General features: G+C 42.9%; 1 protein-coding gene across 10 annotated transcripts in view; it reads left to right on the top strand.

The window, feature by feature from the left end:
- CHD7 (chromodomain helicase DNA binding protein 7) overlaps positions 1-20,842 on the top strand; it is a 187,103-nt gene that overhangs the window by 97,580 nt on the left and 68,681 nt on the right. For all 10 annotated transcript variants that reach the window (XM_045075759.1, XM_045075751.1, XM_045075755.1 and 7 more), the window contains 2 exons: positions 4,880-5,310; positions 19,555-19,696. In XM_045075759.1, the coding sequence (XP_044931694.1) occupies positions 4,880-5,310; positions 19,555-19,696 (573 nt within the window). The remainder of the gene's footprint in view (positions 1-4,879; positions 5,311-19,554; positions 19,697-20,842) is intronic.

Here is a 20,842-nt window from a genome sequence, read left to right as displayed (position 1 = left end):
GCAGAAAATAGTCCAACCTTTAATTGTCATCTGAAGAATATTTTTATACTTATTTTTAATTTTAATTTTTTTAAAAAGATTTTACTGATTTACTTGGGAGAGACTGAGAGCGGGAGAGCGAGCGAGCGCAGCAGAGAGAGAGGGAGAAGCAGGCTCCCCACGGAGCAGGGAGCCTGATGTGGGGCTGGATCCCAGGACCTGGGATCCTGACCTGAGCGAAAGGCAGTCACTTAACTGATGAACCACCCAGGGGCCTCATACTTGTTTTATATCAAATAGTCATAGTTGAGAAGTGTATCACTTGACTCTTGAAACTCTTGTCTGCTCCTCCATAAACAGGGCTTCACAAGCTTGCTTGTCATACATTATATATGCTTTCAGTCACCTGATCTCAGGCATGAGTTGTCGTTCAGGCCCATGGAAGAAGTGACCTTTGGCCAGCACCAGGCTGACCACTTTCAGGAAGCCCCCTTAGTGTCAGCCCAGGTCAGGTGCCCTGCTTCCCCCCGCTGGTACCGTGGCTGGCTTGTTTACTGTTGTATCCCTAAATATTTGTTGAATGAACAAATGAATTGGACACCAGATACTGAGTGCATCTTCTTTTTCTCAGTGTCACTGACAAGAAAAGGGTGGTTCAACAGGACTCACGGAGCCTTTGCTAAGTGCACCCTGTGTGCTCTTTTGGCTAAAGATTGAGCTTCAGTTTTCATACTGGAATTCCTTTTTTAAAGAGTTGTCAAGGGACCAAGAACCTGGGGAGTGATACTGGAAAAATAAAAGTGAAGCGCGTCAATAAAAGCCACCAAAAACCAAAACCAAAATCTAAAAAGGAAGCAAATAGTACTTTGCAATCTTAAGTGAACACTTTGTATTTTTACAAATCATTGAAATCATAGTTTAGCATGTTTTAAGTTTGTATCTGTCGTTCCTTTAGCCTTGGGTGGCCTGCGGCTTCTCCCCCAGAACCTCAGGTTCTCTGAGAGCACAGATACCTCCCTTTGGCTCAATGTGCAGGGAAGGGACATGCTCCCAGAAGTGCGATGTCGTTACTACAAAGTAGCATTTCGATTTTAGATTTGTTTGTATCACTCAGTAAGTACAATGTTTTGCCCTCGCTGTCCCGCATTACTGAACATTGTTAGTTTGCAGAGCTTATACCTGTTGGAAACACTGCAGTGTTACTCTCACGTGGCTCGTGCCTGTTACTTGACATTGCTACCATTTTGAGGCTTTACGGATGTAATTAAGGCAAAACATGAGTAAACTAGCTTTTAAGCCAGGCCAAGCTGATGAATGTTGGGTGGAAAGCATCCCTGAGGTAAATGAAAAGTTTCCTTTTAGGTACTTTCTCCTTTTCTTGCGAATGCTCCTGAATACTTTGGGTCTCGTTTGATTGAAGGTGAGAGAAGGGTTGCCTTCACTTCTTCATCTCTGCCCTCCTTTGGTTAACTTTGCATCTTGTCTATTCTGCGGTTTTACATAAGGTGACTTGCTTCTGTGTTTGCCTGGTGTGTACATTTTGAACAGTGGAGTTAAGGATAAAAGTGATTATCTTTAGGTTCTGGTAATTTTTTTGACAAGATACACGTATACACACCTTGAATCATTTTTGTTTACCGTTTAAATATTAGTCATGCTGTTTTCGTTCTGGAAGTCCATGGCACCATCCTTACAAATCCCATAATATTCCAACAGGCACATGGAATTGCGGTAGAAAATGTGTCAACTGCAAAGTCCTATGGTGTGTATTTAAAAATACCTTTGGTATCTAACATTCTCCACGTTGCTCTAATAAATGAGGGGTTTTGGCAGTGCCCTATATGGTAATATCAGATGTTAATGGCATTGATTACCTGTCAGGCAGTGGGAATTGATGGGAAAATGTCCGCTGTAAAATTAAATAGCATTAGAGAAGACTGTACCATGCGTGGGGAGGGGGGGCACGGCTGGGCCTGGGAGACTTTGTCAGGGTATTACTGTGAGCTCCAGGTTTTTTCCCCCACATGATTAAGGCAGGCCATCTGTTCTTTGTTAAATGTTTACAAAAACAGCTTTTCTCTAAAAGATTTAAGGAGATGTGGGTCTGGTAAACACTATAATATTTCTGAGCACCTTTTTCACCCTATTTCATATAGTACCAAAACATAATTCTGCTGCATATCAAACAGGATTAATACTTTTTTGTATTTACTCTTTATGTTTTTTCCTTCTTATGGAAGATTAAAAATTTTAAGGGATACTAATTTATGGCTTCATTTATTACCGGAAGGAGCATCTAAAATCATTTGTATGCTAAAATGTGTAGATAAATTTTCAGTCTTTTTGTATTAGATGCTCTGTGCTTTTTCGAGTTCATGAATGTGTACCAGGTATTTCTCATTAGAAGCTGGCACTTTGTTGCTGGGGTTAATGCCATGCAGATTAAAGCAAGGTATGCATACGTGGGATTAATTCACCGTTCTATGCTTGAAGCTTTGTTTACTGGTGGACTTTTCTCTTTCCATCCCTTTCCAGGAAGTACTTTTTCTTCCATTTCCTGAAAAATAGTTTGTCCCAAATAAGTTTGACCTCTAAGTCTCTTAGAAAAAAAAAAAAAGGCTTTTTCCTTTTTCCTTACCTTGGAAATAATAGGTAACAATTAACTAGACTTCAGCTGAATTTGAATCACACAGTTAAATCAGATGCTGTGAATTCTCAGGTAATGGGAACATGGGCGGCACCTTGGTTGATGTGTGTTGAGTGTGTGTGTGAGGGGGAAAGGCAGGACAGAGGGTGACTTCTCTGAGTGTTTGGCTTGCTGTGCTGTTCCTGTGTGGGAACCTGCTCGCGGGGACTCCCTCCCAACGTGTGCTTTTCCTCAGACTTCTGCTCTTGCTTCTTTCTCTTTCTGTATAGCTTTAATCTTCTGCAGGTTCATCCTCTTTTAGCTGTGACTAGGAAAAGGCCATATGCATTTTAAGATTTTCTAATACCATTGAATTTTAAAAGAGACTTTGGAAATCATCTGACCGAACCCCTTCATTGTGCAGATGAAGAAAATGAACCGTGGATGAATGAAATGATTTTTCATTGATAGTAGAGTTAACGGCAGGACTCAGACTAGAGTTTGTGTTTCTTACCTTGTAATTCTGGGCTCAGTCTCTTGCACCAGTGCAGATGGGAGAATTGAATGTGGGTTTCTTAAGTTACCACGGTAAGGGGTAGTGGGGATAGTATGCCCACTTTCTTTTCAGACAGTAATGTCTTAAAATTTTGGGATGGGGGTCACTGGATACTTGGGAAATCAAATGAAACCCATGGAGTATTTCCTAGAAGGATGCCCATATGTAAGATTTCAGAAGAGGGGGGAAAAAAAGATTTCATAAGCACAGAGCCCGAATACTGGTTTACTGGTTTAGAAAACCTAGATTCAGATCACAGCTCTGTCTCATGCTGTGTGACCTTGGGTGATCACATAACCTCTTCAGACTTCCCTTCCTTTCCGAAAGATGAGGGCAGATCACCACATTTTTGTTGGTGAGATTCAGGTGAACTAATTCTTGAAAGTGCCCAGTTCAGTGCATGGCCTGGAACAGATGCTCAGTTATTCGGACTGGAATTTGATTTATAGTACCTTGCTGATGGGGAGTACAGCTTTTGGGTTACTCATGAGTCCTCTGCAGACGTGGATCTGGGCTCTTCTACCCCCTCTCCCCCCACCTTTTGGAAGTGGTATGGTCAGGAGGCATGTAACTTCTTGGGAATAGGACTGCATCCTTGAATGTCAGAACCCATATCCAGCTCCTGATTGGGGCTGGTGTGGGGGTTGAACGGTGTCAGGGGTATCAGGTGCTTAGCATGTGCGTGGCCCATAGTAAGACTGTTCAGTAACCACTAGCAGCCATTATTTTTACTGTTTCTGTTATACTTACTATTCAGTGTCTGGAGAAGCAGATGAAGAAGTCAAAAACAAACCCAACCCCGAGTGACATTTGAAGATATGACATTTTAAAGTATTTCGCTGAACTACAAAGGTTCACTCGATGTCGTAATTTGCAGTGCAGATGATACTCTACCCCTGTCCTGGTTTGGAGTGGACTCTGCTCTTGGCTGACCAGTTAACATCTCATCCTAACTGTTAATGGTCTCTACTGTGTTAAGCCCATCTCTAGATGCACTCCTTGTGAATGTCAGAAATCTGCAAGACTTACCAGCTTGACTGTTTGGATTTTCTGTTCCTCAGGAAAATGTGAAAACGTGAAGCTTCAGTAACTTAAGATAAACACTCTCTGCATTTCATGTTAGTACAAGAAATTTAACGAATCGCGAGTCATGAAGTTTGGCTATGTGCTTTTAATGTGTCATTTTCATGTCATTTAAATCAGAAATGGCCTGTACCATATAAGATTTGTGTGTGATATTTGGATTTCAAACTTTTACAGTACCTGAATCATGCGGTGCTCAGTATACTTGTTCTTGTTAAAAGCGGCTTAATTATGTATCTTTAATTTGAGTTCTCATTCCCACAAGAGGAAAAGAACTCCATTTAAATTCATTCTTTGGGTTAGCTTCTGTCGCTGTTCTGTCATTCACCAAGTCCCACACACGTAGGGGCTGCTAAGAAAATGGACAGTGTCTTCAGGTGAATGAGAGTTATTTTTCTTCCTGAACCAGAATTTTTACTGTATTGCTTGGTTGCCCTTTTTCTTTTTTAACCGTTTATGTAAGTGCTTTCTTGTTTTTTGGGTGAGAGAAAAGGATAGATTTTACAACTGTATAGTTGGTAAAATATTTGCTACTTTGAGTGTAAAGTTTCAGAAGCATCAGCTACTAACTTTCAGTTCCTTTCTTAAGTATGAAGAATGATAAACTAATTTCAATTCCCATTTGTGTCTCTTAGCATTCTCCGTCGGAGCCCTTTCTGGAGAAACCAGTGCCGGATATGACTCAGGTTAGTGGACCGAACGCTCAGCTAGTGAAGAGTGATGATTACCTGCCGTCCGTAGAGCAGCAGCCACAGCAGAAGAAGAAGAAGAAGAAAAACAACCACATTGTTGCCGAGGAGCCCAGTAAAAGTTTTGGTAAAGATGACTTCCCTGGTGGGGTTGATAGCCAAGAACTAAATAGGAACTCACTAGATGGGTTCCAAGAAGAGAAAAAGAAAAAGAAAAGGCCGAAGGTAAAAAAAGATCCGAAGGAACCGAAAGAACCCAAGGAGAAAAAAGAGCCCAAGGAACCCAAGACCCCGAAAGCCCCTAAGATTCCCAAAGAGCCAAAGGAAAAGAAAGCAAAAACTGCCACGCCAAAACCCAAATCCAGCAAAAAGTCAAGGTAGGCTGTGGGCAGAAATAACCACCCTCAAACGCAGTGTAGAAATGAGCGGGGGCAGCGACAGCCCTTGAAAGGGGGCGGGGTCTGGGGATGGGGTAGGGGCAGCACTTTGCTTTTTGCTACCGGGTTCCTTTCTCTGATAACCCAACCTGAAAAGTGAAAGAGTTTTATACATTCTGGGATTTAGGACTCAATTACCACAAGCTGTTTATTTGGATGGTACATTGTAGACTTCACTGGGTAAAAATTCTTTGTAATTTTAAAATCATTTGCTGCCTGTATTTTTGTGAAAGTTTGCCATTGACCAAATAGAACCAGATTACCAGCTTACTTATTTATAAGCCTAGACCAGCAACCTCATTTTCAAGGACAATGCAAAACAGGGAAAGAAGGATTACAGGAGCAAGATAGGTCACTGTATTTCACTCAGCATTTCAGCCCTGTTTCCCAGAAGTTGAAACAGGAGAATTAATTCTCTCCACTCGGCGGAGTAAGCCTTCCAGGGGCAGGGTTGAAATGCTAGTGGGCAACGTGGGAGAAATCAAATAGCAGTTATCCATTAGATATGCATGCAAGAATAGCGCACTCTTTAGCTTCTAGGAAATACCCTCCTCCACTCCATACTTCCCTCTGTACTTCCCCTACCGACTCTGACCCCCCAGAAGGCATATTTACTCAGTAAGAAAAGCTGAGAGGAGAAGACATTGAAGACTAATTTTTTTCATTTGTACTGAACATTTCTTACAACCGTTCTGAACCAATTCCAAACATCTGAATCTATTTTTCGGAATATGGCTCATGTTAGAAAATATAGTTTCCAGATGGAAGTATGGTCAGACTTGGTTAATCTGAACCTGTTTGCAAACTTCATTAGAAAACACACTCCCCCTCTGACCCCCATGCACATGTGTACACACACACCCGCACTCGTGTGTGTACACACGCACGCTCAGGTCTGCGACAGACGTGCTTGATGAGAACTTTTTGAGCTCGCTGACTTGTAGGCTTTCCTGTGGGTGCATATGCAAATACAGAGCGGAGATGATTTCTGTGACTATGGAGATGTCCCTGCAAAGGGAAAGAGCAAAGTTGGATTTTCAAACTTCTGCTCAGAATATCTATACAACCCCCAAATAAGTTACTCTGTAGTGTTTTGAAAGTCTGTATCACAGTCATTTAAAAATTTTTGTCATCAGTACTTTTTATGGTGCCAAAATAACAGAATTCTATTCAGTAACTCAGTCTTACAGGTAACTTAACTTAGGAACCTTCTTTGATGCCTCAGTAAGCGGTTTCTTAATTAAAAACCATTTTTCTCCCATGTGAACACTCTTCTAAACTTACAACCCATTATAAATTTTGCTTTCATTTATTGAAATATTTCATTTATTTAAATGCTTCATTAAGTACTTATTCTTTGTAGGTGCTCTGTTAAGTGTTAGGATGTGAGCAGGGAGGGTATGGGTAGACTTTCAGTCTGATTTATCAAGGGTTTTTTAGAAATATAATTGCCTAAAAGCTAAGTATTGTGCTTTTGGTAGGAGGAACCATATGGTTATTTTTCCCAAGGAGAAATTGTAGCAAAATTTTAAAAGAATGTATTATTATCACTTTAAAACTTGAAACGTAAGAGCCTGTGTTCTAAAGAAGCTTCCTAGAACTCGGAAAATATGTCACCAAGACTAGCTTTAGCCTCAAGATCTATCTGTCTTTTTAGTTTGTATCCTTAATTTTTTGAATCTAGCACCTAATGATAAACGTCGATTAAAAAAAGAAAAAAAAAAAGAAACCCACTGTGTCTTGGATCTTGTCATAAATTTCCAAGTATGTTACCTTCAGGTTCTGAGTCTACCTTGACCTAGTCCTGTCTTTAAAAACATACTTTTAGCTTACCCTTGCCTCTTTTGGGATATATTAGGGCAGATATCAAAATGCTGTATTGAACAGTGAAACTTACTGAAAATTTCCCAACAGCTGTAAACAAGTGTTAGGAACTTGGGGCATCAGATCCAGTCAGTTCTGATCACCTGGGCTGCCTCGGTGCGGAGAGAGGCCCTGTGTTTACCCACGAGAGAAAATTCCAGTGTGTGCTCTCAGCTGCTCATCCTTAAGTTTGAATTGTCTGTGCAGAGTAAATTTTTGGCATTGCTGAATCCAAGTAATGGCTTTGCATTAGAGTCACATGTTTTTGATAGGAGAGAGGGCATGTGATTATTTTCTCCCAGGAAGAGTGTTGGGCACCCCCCCCATTGCCTTAGGGTCATAGTTCAGTGGATGCCTCCTAGAGGTGACAGTTGTTAATCCCCAAGTGGTGTGCAGATAATCAAATGAAACATTTCCACTGAGCGTTAGGAAGTTCATGCAGAATGGGGGCTGTTGTAACGGGGCCCAGAGACATGGGCCCTGTTGAGGGGTGCCAGGAGTGTTTGGAGGACCTCTGTTGGCCTTGGTGACTTGGCCAGTTACTTGTTGGGCCACCTGCTGAGTCATGACAGAGTGTGATGAGGACATCCTGGGAGGCTTTCCTGTCATTGATGGTCAGATGGAGGTGGCTGTCCAAGAAGATGGTAATCGAATAGAGATTTTCAGTAAATTAACAAACCAACCCATTATTTTGTTGAGCCACAGTTTCTACTGGCCAGATGAATTGAGTATGTCAAGTTGTGGTCTTGCGTTCTGCTGAATCTAGGAAGGAAATCATGTCCCTGAAGTGCAGATAAGTAGAATGCTATACAACTACATGTAAATTCTGAATAGCATAGCAGAATAATTATGTAAATTGAATATGCAGTGATGAAGGTAATAGGGGGTTTGGGTTATGTTAGCACTGGGGTTGAATTGCCATAGCAGTTTGCTTTTAAGCACTGGAATACAGCAGTGGCAATTTTGTTTTGCAAAATGTTATGTGATACCAGTTATTTCCATCCTTGAATAAGTTAACTTGATGAATTTGTTTATACAGAAAATAATTTTCCTACAGAGGGCTGAAATAGAAGGGAATAAACAGAAGTGAAATGAAAAATTTAGTGTAGAACTGCTCGCATCTTTCCCACTCGGCCCTGGATGCCGGATCATTGGTGACGTTCCGCAAACAAATAACGCTCTCTGAGCGGGCGGTGACAGAAGTAACCACCGCTGGTCTGCCTGGCTCTGTGTTATGTCTGTGGCAGGGAGAGAGCTTGTTCTGCCTCAGTCACACACTCTCGATGCTAGAGCACATTTAGAAAGGGTGGCTGTCCTCAGGGGTCTGACTCTGTATGCCTTTGGGATGTCTGTCTCACCACTTGCCATTCTCCTGCATTCCGGAAGGCAGCTGGGGCTTGCATTTGTGGCCATTCCCAGCAAACTGGCCCTTTTGGCAACCCACATACAATGATATTGCCTTGCCTGTGCAGAAAAACTCACAGAATCCACCTAGAAGCTGGGACATAGAACGATAGAGAAACAGAAAAAGGTATTCAGCACTTCAGGAAAAGGCATTTAAAATCTTAATAATGAGAAAAATGGGCCACATTCCACTTTCCTATTAGAAATGTATCTTTCTTTCCTCTTTCCCTTTTATGTTAAATATATATTTTTCTACCCATTTTTTTTCCTGGTGCTCTCCCCAGGTGTCCTTATAGCCTTCAAATATTGGCAGTAAATATTGAAAATAAGAGCTACGACATTTGTGGGCTGGAGGGGATGCCATTTTGCATATTGGAAGAATTCAAGGAGCTGACACAGGAGAATTTTGCATTCTTCTCTTCAGTGTGTTTTCTGTTGTGTAAGCATGGGCCTTGTGCAGTGAGAGAGAATTTGGAGGAAGCGCTTCCTTTGAATGACTCTTGAAGGATTTAGTGGTCCATTTAGCTCTATAAAGACTCTTTGAATGGGCATAAAGAAGGGAACTTGGCCCGAGGTTGTGACTTGACTGGTGAAGCCCTGGTTCAAGGGAGCCGCGGAGACTCGCTTCTGGTGCAGCCTCCCTGCCGTTTCCCAGCCTCGGCATCCGAGTTAGCAGGAAACTAAAATGCCGTTTCTCAAGGAGGATGGACGCAATATTTTAAGTGGACGGCAGATGTACCACTCTTATTTTTCAAAAACACAAAGTGCTAAAAACATGTAGAGTATATTTTTGGCAAACCACACTATCATTATCATTATTAATGTGGCAACTTTCCTCTGAGGATCTAAGAAAGTAGCAGCGTTTTACCTGAGGAATACTTTTATTCAGCCAACAAGCCCCGTGGTGGTTTATGTTTGGTAACCTAGTACATAGTTTATATAGTGTGCTCTTATACACATAAAATTTCTCAGCAGAGATTAGACACAAAAGCAAACCATTAAACTAGTTTTGCTTAATCAGTACAGAAAGCCTGGAGAGTCAGATACCTCTCCCTCAGGTACGTAGTTAATAAAGTAAATTAAACCTGCAGATTTTCTTCTGTTTCTTTGTTCTTTCTTTTATATCCTATGATTTAGTTTTGATTTGTGGCATTGGATAATTGGAAATACTGAATTAGGTATTTTGGACCGTGTGCCTGCAGAAGAGGGTACAGATTTTTTAACGTGTGGTCACAAAATGGACTTTCGAGCCCTTTCAGCATTGGAGAGGAACAAGGGGGAAAATGTGCCTGTGGGCGTTGTGCTTCTCTGCCCCTGGTCTGCCCTACCAGTCTCTGGTTCATTAAATCCAAGCTCCAGGTCAGGGATACCTGGAGGTGGCTGCCTTCCCTGGTGGTCTCAGAAGTTCTCTTCTCTTTGAAGGGGGGCTATTGAGAGTCTTTCTTTCTCTCTCTCTCTCTTTTTTTTTTTCTTAAGGATTGATTTATTTGAGAGAGAGCATGTGAGCAGGGGGAGGGGTTGAGAGAGAGGATCTCAAGCAGATCCCCACTGAGGGTGGGGATGAGATTGAGTCTCAGGACTCAATCCCACAACCGTGAGATCATGACCTGAGCCAAGATCAAGAGTCAGATGCCTAACTGACTGAGCCACCCAGGCGCCCCGCCATTGGCTCTTAATCCCAAATCCTTCTTTTGCTTCAGGATGACCATCTCAAAGTCTTTCTCTTCTCAGTGACAGGCCACCTTATCACCCTTCCTCCGTCCGATTTGTCCTCAGTTGGCTGAGTGAGCAGAGAGGGAGTAGTCATCAGGCACTTTTTAGTACAGACTGTGCTAGATTTAGCAACACGTGGTTTGTTTGCTAGTCCTCGGGGCAAGAGAATGCCCAGCACCACTGACCCTTACAAAGCAGGTTCTGCTGACTCCTTCCCTGTGCTCGATGCAGGGAGGGACCGCGCTGGGCCTGGCTGACCTTTGTTTCTGCCTGTCCAGGGAGCTGGGCTGGGCTTGAGAGTGACGGCCTGCTGCCTCTGTGGTTGGTGTGGGAGAGTGTGGCTTCGACCTTGCTTCCAGCTCTCATTGTGCCCATGTGATGGAAGTTGAATTGGGGAGGAGGCTGGTGGTGGCAGTGGAATGCTAAAGGGGGTTATTTTTAGAGATGTGTTCCTTCAAAGACTTTCTTAAGTGGCATTTTAGGGTGGGGCACATGTTGCCATTCTACATTGTGGTGGTGACCTTAGAATCGTAGGATAAAGAGCAGGAGGAGTCCTAGGCTGATTGTTTTTTTTTTTTTAAATGATTATTAAAAATGTCCATATAAGGGACGCCTGGGAGGCTCAGTGGGTTGGGCCTCTGCTTTCCACTCAGGTCATGATCTCAGGGTCCTGGGGTCAAGCCCAGCATTGGACTCTCAGCTCAGCGGGGAGCCTATTTCCCTCTCTTTCTTTAAAAAAAAAAAAAAGTCTATATATGAAAATGCTTTTGAAAGGTATGAAAATCTGTACAAATGCAAAATTTGTCACATGATATAGAAAGATCTTTCTGGGGGCGCCTGGGTGGCTCAGTGGGTTAAAGCCTCTGCCTTCGGCTCAGGTCATGATCTCAGGGTCCTGGGATCGAGCCCCGCATCGGGCTCTCTGCTCAGCAGGGAGCCTGCTTCCTTCTCTTTCTCTGCCTGCCTCTCTGCCTACTTGTGATCTCTGTCTGTCAAATAAATAAATAAAATCTTTAAAAAAAAAAATAGATCTTTCTGCTAGTTGTCTTCTGCCCACCCAGGTAAGGGCCCCTTCAAGTCTAGATGCTGTGCAAATCCACCCTGAGCATGTCATCAGCCATCTGAAGCACCAGCCCTCCCTCCAGCTTCTCATACAAGTCTGTGTGGCCTAGCTTTAAAATGTTAACTGGGAGACAGGTGGCAGGGGTGCCGGTCCTGGGGGGCTCAGTTGGTTAAGCATTTGCCTTTTGCTCAGGTCATGGTCTTGGAGTCCTGGAATGGAGCCCTTTGCTGGATTCAGTCTCCCTGCTCCACGGGGAGTCTGCTCCACCCTCTTCCTCTGCCCACCCCCAACTCTCGTTCAAATAAATTAAAAAAAAAAAAAAAAAAGAATCTTAACTGGGGAAATAGTATGAATTAAAAAAGACACCATTCTTCTTAATTTTGATGTTGGAGAGAGAACTTGAACTTCCATTAGAATGCTAATTGTGTATGTAGCCCCGAAGCCTATATGAACAGTATAACGTCATGGTCCTTCGGCTTCTCCTGTTAGGATGGGTAAGAGTATTTTCTCCTTGTGGGTTTTACTGTTTGCTCTGCCTAGTTCTCTACCTACCTGTGGCACCTGTTTAAAATGTGGACAAGCTGCCCATCTCACTTGTTGTGTTGGCCATGCTGGCCGATCTGAGAAGATCCTTATGAATCCAGGGGATGGGGTTCTAACTGCCACAGTTAGCCCAGCATCAGCCCTCTGGGGTCATGGGAGCACAGTGCCTAAAAATAAGAGTGGCATCTGAGAATTGGACACTGACAGTTGGCACTTGGGGGATATGCTCTAGGATAAGGGTGTACTATTTGCATCCATTTTGTAATGTCTGATTTACGCAATTCTTTATGTTCCATCACAGTGCCAGGCGGTGCCATGTAGCCAGAGCGGCTGGTGTTCATGTTGGCTTCTGGGATGTGATAACGTGTTAGCTAACTAGAGTTCTTTTCCTTGTCACTGGCAGACCTTAATTCAGTCCATAAAACTCAGTGACCCTGAGGTTTTCAATGACAATTCTTGACTACATGAGGAGTTTCCCCCCAATATATTTAATATATTAAAAATGAATTTGGCTGTTTAGAAGGCTTTCTAGCTTTTTATTATACTTTCTTTCCCTCCCTTCTGTCCTCCTCCTTTAAGTAAGGGGCAGCAACCCTGTAGCTGTCCTCGGGACTGGGTTCTGATGAACCAGGGGCCCCAGAGATGGTCCCAGGTAACAGAAGACATTCACCAGGACAGGTCGAGGTCTGAAGTGTACCCCCAAAAGGCCAGGCATGCACTGGACTCTTAGAGAGAGTGTGTGAGGAGGTTGGATGCCTTAGGCCAGGTCTCGGACTCAGACCTGGGCCCAGGAACAAGACAGGTATGGCTCCCGTCTTAGCAATGCCACTTCTCTGGCTGAACATGTTGCCTGTCTGGCCCTCAGCTTCTTCATGCTTGGAAGGTTTGATTGTAAAATGTAAAAGCGAGGCACGTTGAGTTGAAATATACTTTTATTTTAAATGAAAGCAAATTAGGTTTTTGTATCTTTTCTAACTTTCTTTGTTCTTTCCTAAAAATTCAGCATGGTTAATATACTTAAGGAGTACTTGATGCTAGAAGAGCTATTTAAGGTAACAATTTAGATTAAATTCAATGTCTTAGAGGTGTTTTCATCCAGTGACTTTCAAGGAACTTAAAAAAAAAAACCCTATTAATTTGTCACTGAAGTCCTATGTTTGTTGTTCAGAAATAAGATAGAATCCCCTCCCCTTCTCTCTCTTTTTCTTAACTCTTCTTTCTCTTTCTCAACCAGAAGAGCTGGGTGAAGAATTTCTAGGTGGAATTTAGGAGCTGGCGGGGGTGGGGTGGGGGCTGGGCACCCCCTTGGAGTGACACATGTGACCCCCAGCAGGCAGCTCAGCATCCATAGGCGGCCCTGAGGGCGCAGAGCGCAGGTCAAGGCTGGTGCTCCATCCCCCCATTCCCCCATCCCGCCCAGATGCTCCCAGATGCTGTCTGCCCAAGATCGCCCTGTGGAGCATCTCCCGAGTGCTCCCAGGCCTTCCCCTTCACCTTGGCGGCTCTGATCACCTTTGTGGGAAGGAGCTGGCTTTTGTGTCCACTGTCTGCTGCGCAGTTTATCTCTTCGTCCTTAGTTTATTCTGTCACCGGCATTTCATTACGTTCTAGTTCAGCCACTGCATAAATCTTGGCCCAAGGACTTTCTCTAAAATTTTTATTTTGTTTTGTGGCTTTAATTTTACTTGATGTATCCTATTTTATGTTGCCTTAATTGACACTTTTGAGCTCTTAGTGCTTTATCTTGTCTCTTTTTTCCTTCACTTCTTCCTCTTTTAAATTTCTTTCTCGTGGTTCAGAAACTTAGAGGAGAATCCTACACTCAAGTTGAGAGGCTCGATGCTTTTCTCTCCACCATGACTGGGCCCTTGACCCTCACACCTTTACTGAAGTTTTTCTTACGGCGCCTGGATCTTTTAGAGCTGGAGCACACTGCAAACGCCCTATGCCAGGAACGTCTCTCTCGCCTCTGGCTTCTCATCCATTAGTTTTGAGTCTTTATTAATAAAGCCTTTTGAGCATATAAAATATAAGGATATTTTTCAATAGATTTTACTCTTCTTTTAAAAGATTATAATATGACATTTTGGCTTGAGTCCCTGCAAACAGATCTGATTAATCCTCACGACCTAAGCCTCAAGGTTGATTTTCCCCAGGGTGAGGCGACTCTTCACGGACTTCTTCCATCTGAAGTGTCTGACTGATGGAGGATTCCCGCCCGTTGTCCAGACCTTCACGAACCATATGCTCATCACCTGTGGTTCCTCTTCAAACTGCCTTTTTGTGGAGGACTTAGGTCCCTCGGCCAATGCTGTCAGTGTTTAACTGCATTCTGTTTTGCAAGACACCAGGGCAGCTAGTGGGATTTCTTGTAAGTTCTGGCTCTTGGCTTGTTTGAAAAGCGTATACTTGTTCTCACCAAAAAGAATTCGTTATCCCTGTGCTGTGTCTTAGGTGGAATGAGGTCTTGCCACCCCGTTTTAGGTCCCGCCACGTAGCCCTTCAGTGTAGACCCTTACAGTTGGAAGCTGACTACAAACTCTTCCGTAAAGGGCATGAAGTGTCCTTAGTTCATCCCTCCGTATAACATGTGTTCTCTGAAGATAAAGTTTGGGTTCTCAGAGTTCTCATCAAGGCGGCTTGTGTTTTGACCATACTGGGGGCCATTATAGCACTTTTTAGAGCCTGGTCTAATGGTGGTGACCTAAATGTCACTAAGCTGTGGACCCTCAGCACGTCCAGCTGGCCACCCGTGTGACCTGGCTCTCATGGTAAAGTGCACAATGGAAATAAGTCCTTCAGACTACTAGCACCGTCCCCAGAGAAATGTGCTGCTTCTGAGGGTATAGGGGTTTGCCTGGCCTCAGGAGTGGGTGGCTCCGTATCTCGGTCACACCAGCAATGGCAGAGATAAGGCTGAGGAAATAAAAGGACTTGGTGAGGGGGGGGGGCGTATAGCGATGTACTGGTTTTGAAAACTTGCTAAGTCTCACTCTATTTCGGTAGCACATCAGTCCTATTTTACTGAGCCTCATAGGTCTTTCATCATAAAGATAGAATCTGTGGGGTTTTCTTAAATGAGTTAATGAGAAAAGCACTGGCACATCATAAGGGCTGTATATGTGAGTGCTGTCGTGGCTGTGACTTGTGCTCTTTAGTGAAATCGATCTGCTAAAATTGATAAGGAGCCTACCTGACCAGGCACCAGGAAAATAAAGATAAATAAGACAGACTTCTTCCTCTTTCTGAGCTTACGGGCTGGTTGGGGAAAGACCTGCACTCACACACACACACTCAGGTCCATATACAGCTTTGGTTTTGGATCACTGCGGGAGTGCGACCACCACATTTTGTATATTTTAAATACCCCTTCCTTGTGTGGGGTCCATATGACATGTGGCTAGTGATCCGGTCTGCGTTGGCTAGGAGAGGCTTCCCTGAGTGTGTGATGGCCGTAGGTGGAGTGGGGAGGGGAAAGGAGGTGGAAGAAACAGGTGGGTCCCTCAGGGAGCAGTTCTGGGTGTCTGCAGCATAAAGGTGAGTGGAGGGTTTGGGGTGTGAAAAGAGTAGAACTATACTGTTGCCATTTGCAGATGCTGCAGAAGGCCTGACAAGCTAGTGCAGACTGGCAGGCCTGTTAAACATGGGATAGGACTTCAAGCAGGATGGTGCGGTCAGGTCTATACCGCAGCTGGTCACCGTGGTGATGCGTAGAGGGTGGGTTGGTGTTGGTTTTGGTGGCAGCGCCACATCCCTGAATTAGGAAATGTGGAAGCAGAGTGGGTTTGGGAGAGCAGAATGGAAGCAGACAGGATTTCTCCGGGGCGGAGGCCGGTTGGGGCTGGAGTGAGATAGTGGTCCCTGCACACCCCCAGTCATCCTTGTGATCCTCGCCGGCAGGTCACCTTGTGGAGGCCAGTATCACCTACACCCGTGTGCAGCCAGCACGGCAGCTGCTAGAGGTTCTGTGGACTGTGCCAAGCCACTCGGTGGCCCGGTTCTCAATATTGGAGTGTCAGCTTAAGGGATGTTTCTGATCAGTAATATTCTCTTACCCTCAATGGGAGGACTGTCCTGTTTGTACCTTCCAGCTTTCCAAATTGTAATTTGGGGAAGGAATGTTTGTATGGCTGTGTTTTGGCTCTGACATTAGAAAAGACTAGCTTTGTGCCGGAGCAGTTTATATCACGACAGTGGAGGTGCACTGTGTGCCCTTTCCCCAGTGGTCTGAGAGTGGGCCACGCTGCCCGTGGGACCCCAGAGGCAGCAGTGGGAGGGGGTGTGGGCAGTTGTGATGGGCAAAGTGGGAGATGACACCTGCCTGGGCTGGAGCAGTGGTCCTGGGCTTGGAGAGGAACGGCCTTTGGGATTGTCTGCTGGTTTGTTCTTCCAGCTTGTGTTGGGCACTGTGGACAAAGGGCCTTCCTTCTCATGTTGCTTAGAGGAAATGATCTGTAGCAAGGTGGGGTTCTGTTTCTCAGTCTTCAATTGATTTGGCCCAAGCGGGTCTGAGTCATGTCAGAGGATTTGTTTGCAGACGTTTCAGAACACGTTCCCAGCTGCATATCTTCCGGATGTGTGTGCATCCTTGGCCATTTGTGTCAGACATTGCCAAGGCCTTCATCCACTATCTCACTTAGACCTCCTAATGAATCTTGGAGGAAGATAGAATTTCCAACCTCCTTTTACAGAAGAAGAAACGGAGGCGCAGGGAAATGGAGTGGCTTGTCCCAGGTCCCAGACAGAAAAGGTTCTACATGACAGAGTCAGAACTTGAACTAAGGTGTGTCTGACCCTCATCAGTGCGCAGAGCACCGTTCTGCATTACACCTCATTTGTTAAAAATTCTGACTTTGGCTTTTTCTGGGGACAGAGCAGTTTTAATATAACACTTAGTTGAAAATCCAAATGAGCTTCTTGCACAGTAGCAAAGGCGGTTTAAAAATCAAAGTAACTTCGGGACGCCTGGGTGGCTCAGTTGGTTAAGCAGCTGCCTTCGGCTCAGGTCATGATCCCAGCGTCCTGGGATCGAGTCCCACATCGGGCTCCTTGCTCCGCAGGGAGCCTGCTTCTCCCTCTGACTCTGCCTTCCACTCTGTCTGCCTATGCTCGCTCTCGCTCGCTCTCTCTCTGACAAATAAATAAATAAAATCTTTTAAAAAAAAAAAAAAAAAAAAAGATTAAAAAAAATCAAAGTAACTTCATCTTGTCCTCAATTGTAATGTGTTTGGGTTGGACAATGAGGATTTTGTAGCTTTTTTTGACTTCTTGACATGTTTTTGATTTGTATATTGATGTCAGCGTAGAAATGCTTAGCTGTCTCTGAGCAATGTTAATAGCGCAAAGTCTAATGAGTTTAGAAATCTTTCAGTAATCAGATCTGGGGTGAGTGCTTCCCTTGGCTACAGGCTTTTTCTTCCAAAGCATTTGGAGAGGTCTTGTCTGACTTTTAACAGCCTTGGAGGTTCCACATAGTTCATTCATGGGAAGGGCAGATGGAAAATCATTAGCACTTCTCTCCTTCGGCAAATTGATATTTCATCAAACCTGGGCTCTGGTGGCTCTAAGACAGTAAGCCTTTTTACTCCTATAGGATAGTTCACACAGGGTGCAGTAACCCCACTAAATTAAATTGTGTACTTCGTTCTGGTGCGGAGAGGTCACCGTGAAAAGCACCGGCTGCCGACTTACTTTACCTGGCAGTGGTTCAACTCTGTGACAGGCCTACCTCTGATTTAAACAAATTTGAGAAATATGTAAAGTTTTGGAAGCAGTTTTGCACTGATTTGATAAAAGAAACCACAAAACACTGCAGCGCAGGTGTTGAGAATGTTTGAAAGCTGATTGAGGGAAGCAGATGGCTTTAGTCAGTGGCATCCAGCCAAAAGAGCAGGTGCTGGTCATGTGACCGCTGGTTACCAGGGTAATCTGATTGCTCTTGGCGTGCAGATGAAAGGAAAGGGGCCCAGCGTTCAGCTGTAGTATTGTATAATTTGTGGCAGTTAGAGCGGAAATAAATGCTGGAAATGGAGCCTCATGGTAGGGGAGACTTCTGTCCATGTGTAGCGTAAACACTAGGACAGTCGGATGAGGAACTGTTGTATGGATTTTTTTTTCAATTTAAAAAATATTATTATTTCCATGAATCTTTTGGGGACTTCAAGTTTTTCAGACACTGCCTTTAAAAAAAAATTTTTTTAAATAAAAAAGCTCTTTAAATCTAACTGCCCTTTGCTGTAATCTTGAATTCTTGTAAGTTACTTCCCTATGTGGCTATTTACCATGCTACAATGTTCACAAAATAAAAACAAGCTCTGAGCATTTAGAAAGAACTAGTTTAGGATTACCAAATATTTTATTTACTCATGATAGAAATTTTAGGTGAGTGATGGATACTTTATTATACTAACATACTTCTGAAATATTTTACGTGTTATGTTTTATTGAAATAAAAGCAATAGAGATGTCTTGGTGTCCTTTATAGTAACTGAGGCTGAAAAAATGCTGTTTAATGCATTCTGTCAGCATACTTTTCTGGAATTCATAAACTTCAATAAATAAACTTTTTAAAGGCTTTTGAAATACATCTTTTTTTCAAGTTTCTTAGAATTTTAGGTTTTCCAGAAATAATAAATGTAATCATTACCAAGGTTAGATGAATTTAAATGTTGGATAACATGATAATGTTAGAAAACCTTGGGGCTTGTTTAGAAATTGGAATGGAAGATACCATTAAATGTACATTCTAAAAGAATGTCAAATGAAGGTTCTAAAGGTAACGGTAAAAAATTAAAAAAAAATTTTTTTCTTAGAGTTCATTCATGTCTTTTGACTTATGTAACATTCAAATCCTATTAACGTTTGACAGAAACATAGTATGGAACATGCACTTTAATTATTGGGGTCGCCTTGCTATATTTTTGTATTTCAGAGACCTAGCTTTTGAAGGAAAGGCTATTGTGACTGCGTCAAAAATGCCTAGCACCAAAACAAAGATTATTTTAAATGAAGAAGACAGCATTAAGTAAAATTATGTAGTACAGGAAATTGCCATATATTTTGTTATATTTTAAAAGGCTGTCATTGGATAATAATATAGCTGGATGACATAATAGAGGACACCTAGTAGTGTTGGTTATGAAAAGGACTTAAATAGGAGTATTTAAAACTCTCTGCAAGAGAAACAAAGAAATGATCATTATAGTGTCGTTTCCTGAGACATTAAAAAAAAAAAAATCATTCTGTACCTTAAAAACTTAATAGCAAAACTACTTCTTGATCTGATTTTTCATTCTGCCTTGGTGTATTGGCAGGGATTTTGCATTGTCTAGAAGAACAAATGTATTCCGGGTGGTATTAGGAGTTTTTGCATGAAATTTCTTTTTAATTAGGTCAGATATTTGCCAGAGGTCATCATTGTGGGGTTTTGCTGTAAAAACTTACTTGAGAGTGCCGTTTAACTGTAAATGGCCAATGTGCATCGATTTATCAGTTGTCATTGATACTTTCGGGATATTAATGCGGGAAATATAAGGCATGGGGACATGTGGAAAACCTCATTAAAAAGTGAACACTAAGTGATCCACTTTGAATTCTAGTAATAAGAAACCTGATTCAGAAGCAAGTGCTTTGAAGAAAAAGGTCAACAAGGGAAAAACAGAAGGTTCTGAAAATTCAGACTTAGACAAAACGCCCCCACCATCTCCTCCTCCTGAAGAAGATGAGGACCCAGGTGTTCAGGTAATACCATCATTCTGATCCCGAGCCTTGGTTATTTAGCATGGGTAACTTTAGCTGCGTATCAAGTACACTAGACCTCCCCTGTCTTTGTTATAGAGCTGCTTTAAAGGTGGCTTTATTGTTGTCTGGAACACTAGAGCCATAATGGTGAGAGCTGGGGGCCAGCACGAAATTAGACCCCCGACTTCTTGGTTTTGTCATCTTTGACCCCGTGATAAAGAAAACGGAGGATCTTCATTTACTTCTGTAAATGTATCTTTCGATGTTGATGTATATATTAATGTTAACACGTTGTTGATATATTGGTTTGTGTAAAGCTGCTTTCACATTTCTCATTTTCTCTGATGTTCGGTTGCTTGTCAATTCTTTTATTTTGCAGAATTAAAAAAACCAACGTGTAATCTGTAGCTTGTCTTAAGATTTCTGACATTCGAAGGCCAGAGTTGAGCTTTATAGTCATATAATAAGTTTCTGTGAACAAGTTTGTGACTTTCTGGATGGCAGCGGTGCAGAACTTTTCAGTATTAGATTCTCCTGACTCTTGGAGAATTTTGTAGGAAGCAGTTGAAAAACTGAGATAAACATTAGGAATTTAGATTCTTACCTGTAAAGCACACTGCCTTCACTGATTGGACTACAAGGTAAGAGGCCCTTCCACGTGACTGTTAAAAATTATTTCCTTGTTACGTTCTCTGGAAGCATGCCAGTATGTTCCACTGGGATGGCTAAGAATGTCACTTCAGTGATTGACATCTAAGTTATCAAGGAGCAGTTACTGAGGAGCCCTGCTCAAATCAGAAGTCTGCCCCTAACAGCCTGCTTGCCTTTTTCTGAGAATTTGGTCCACTCAAAGTACTTGCTATCTGTACTATCTACCAAGTCGCTTAAAAGTTAGAAAAGAAAAAATATGCCATTTGCAGCTCTCTCCTAAAGAATTTCAGAAAGTTAGGGTTTTGTTTTGTTTGTTTAAGAGATTTTATTTTTGAGTAATCTTTGCACCCAATGTGAGGCTCAAACCCACAATCCTGAGATCATGAGTCATGTGCTCTACTGGCTGAGCCAGCCAGGGCACCCCGTTTGTTTGTTTTTTAGTAGAACTCCCTGATGTCTAAAATGTCACGGAATGGCTTAAACTAAGAGGGCCCA

This window comes from Mustela putorius, unplaced genomic scaffold (genome assembly GCF_011764305.1).
Source record: "Mustela putorius furo isolate JIRA1106 unplaced genomic scaffold, ASM1176430v1.1 tig00000151_pilon_pilon_pilon, whole genome shotgun sequence".
In the NCBI taxonomy this organism is placed as follows: domain Eukaryota; kingdom Metazoa; phylum Chordata; class Mammalia; order Carnivora; family Mustelidae; genus Mustela; species Mustela putorius.
Note: the sequence above shows the minus strand (reverse complement) of the source record. Positions and strands in the feature narration are given on the sequence as shown.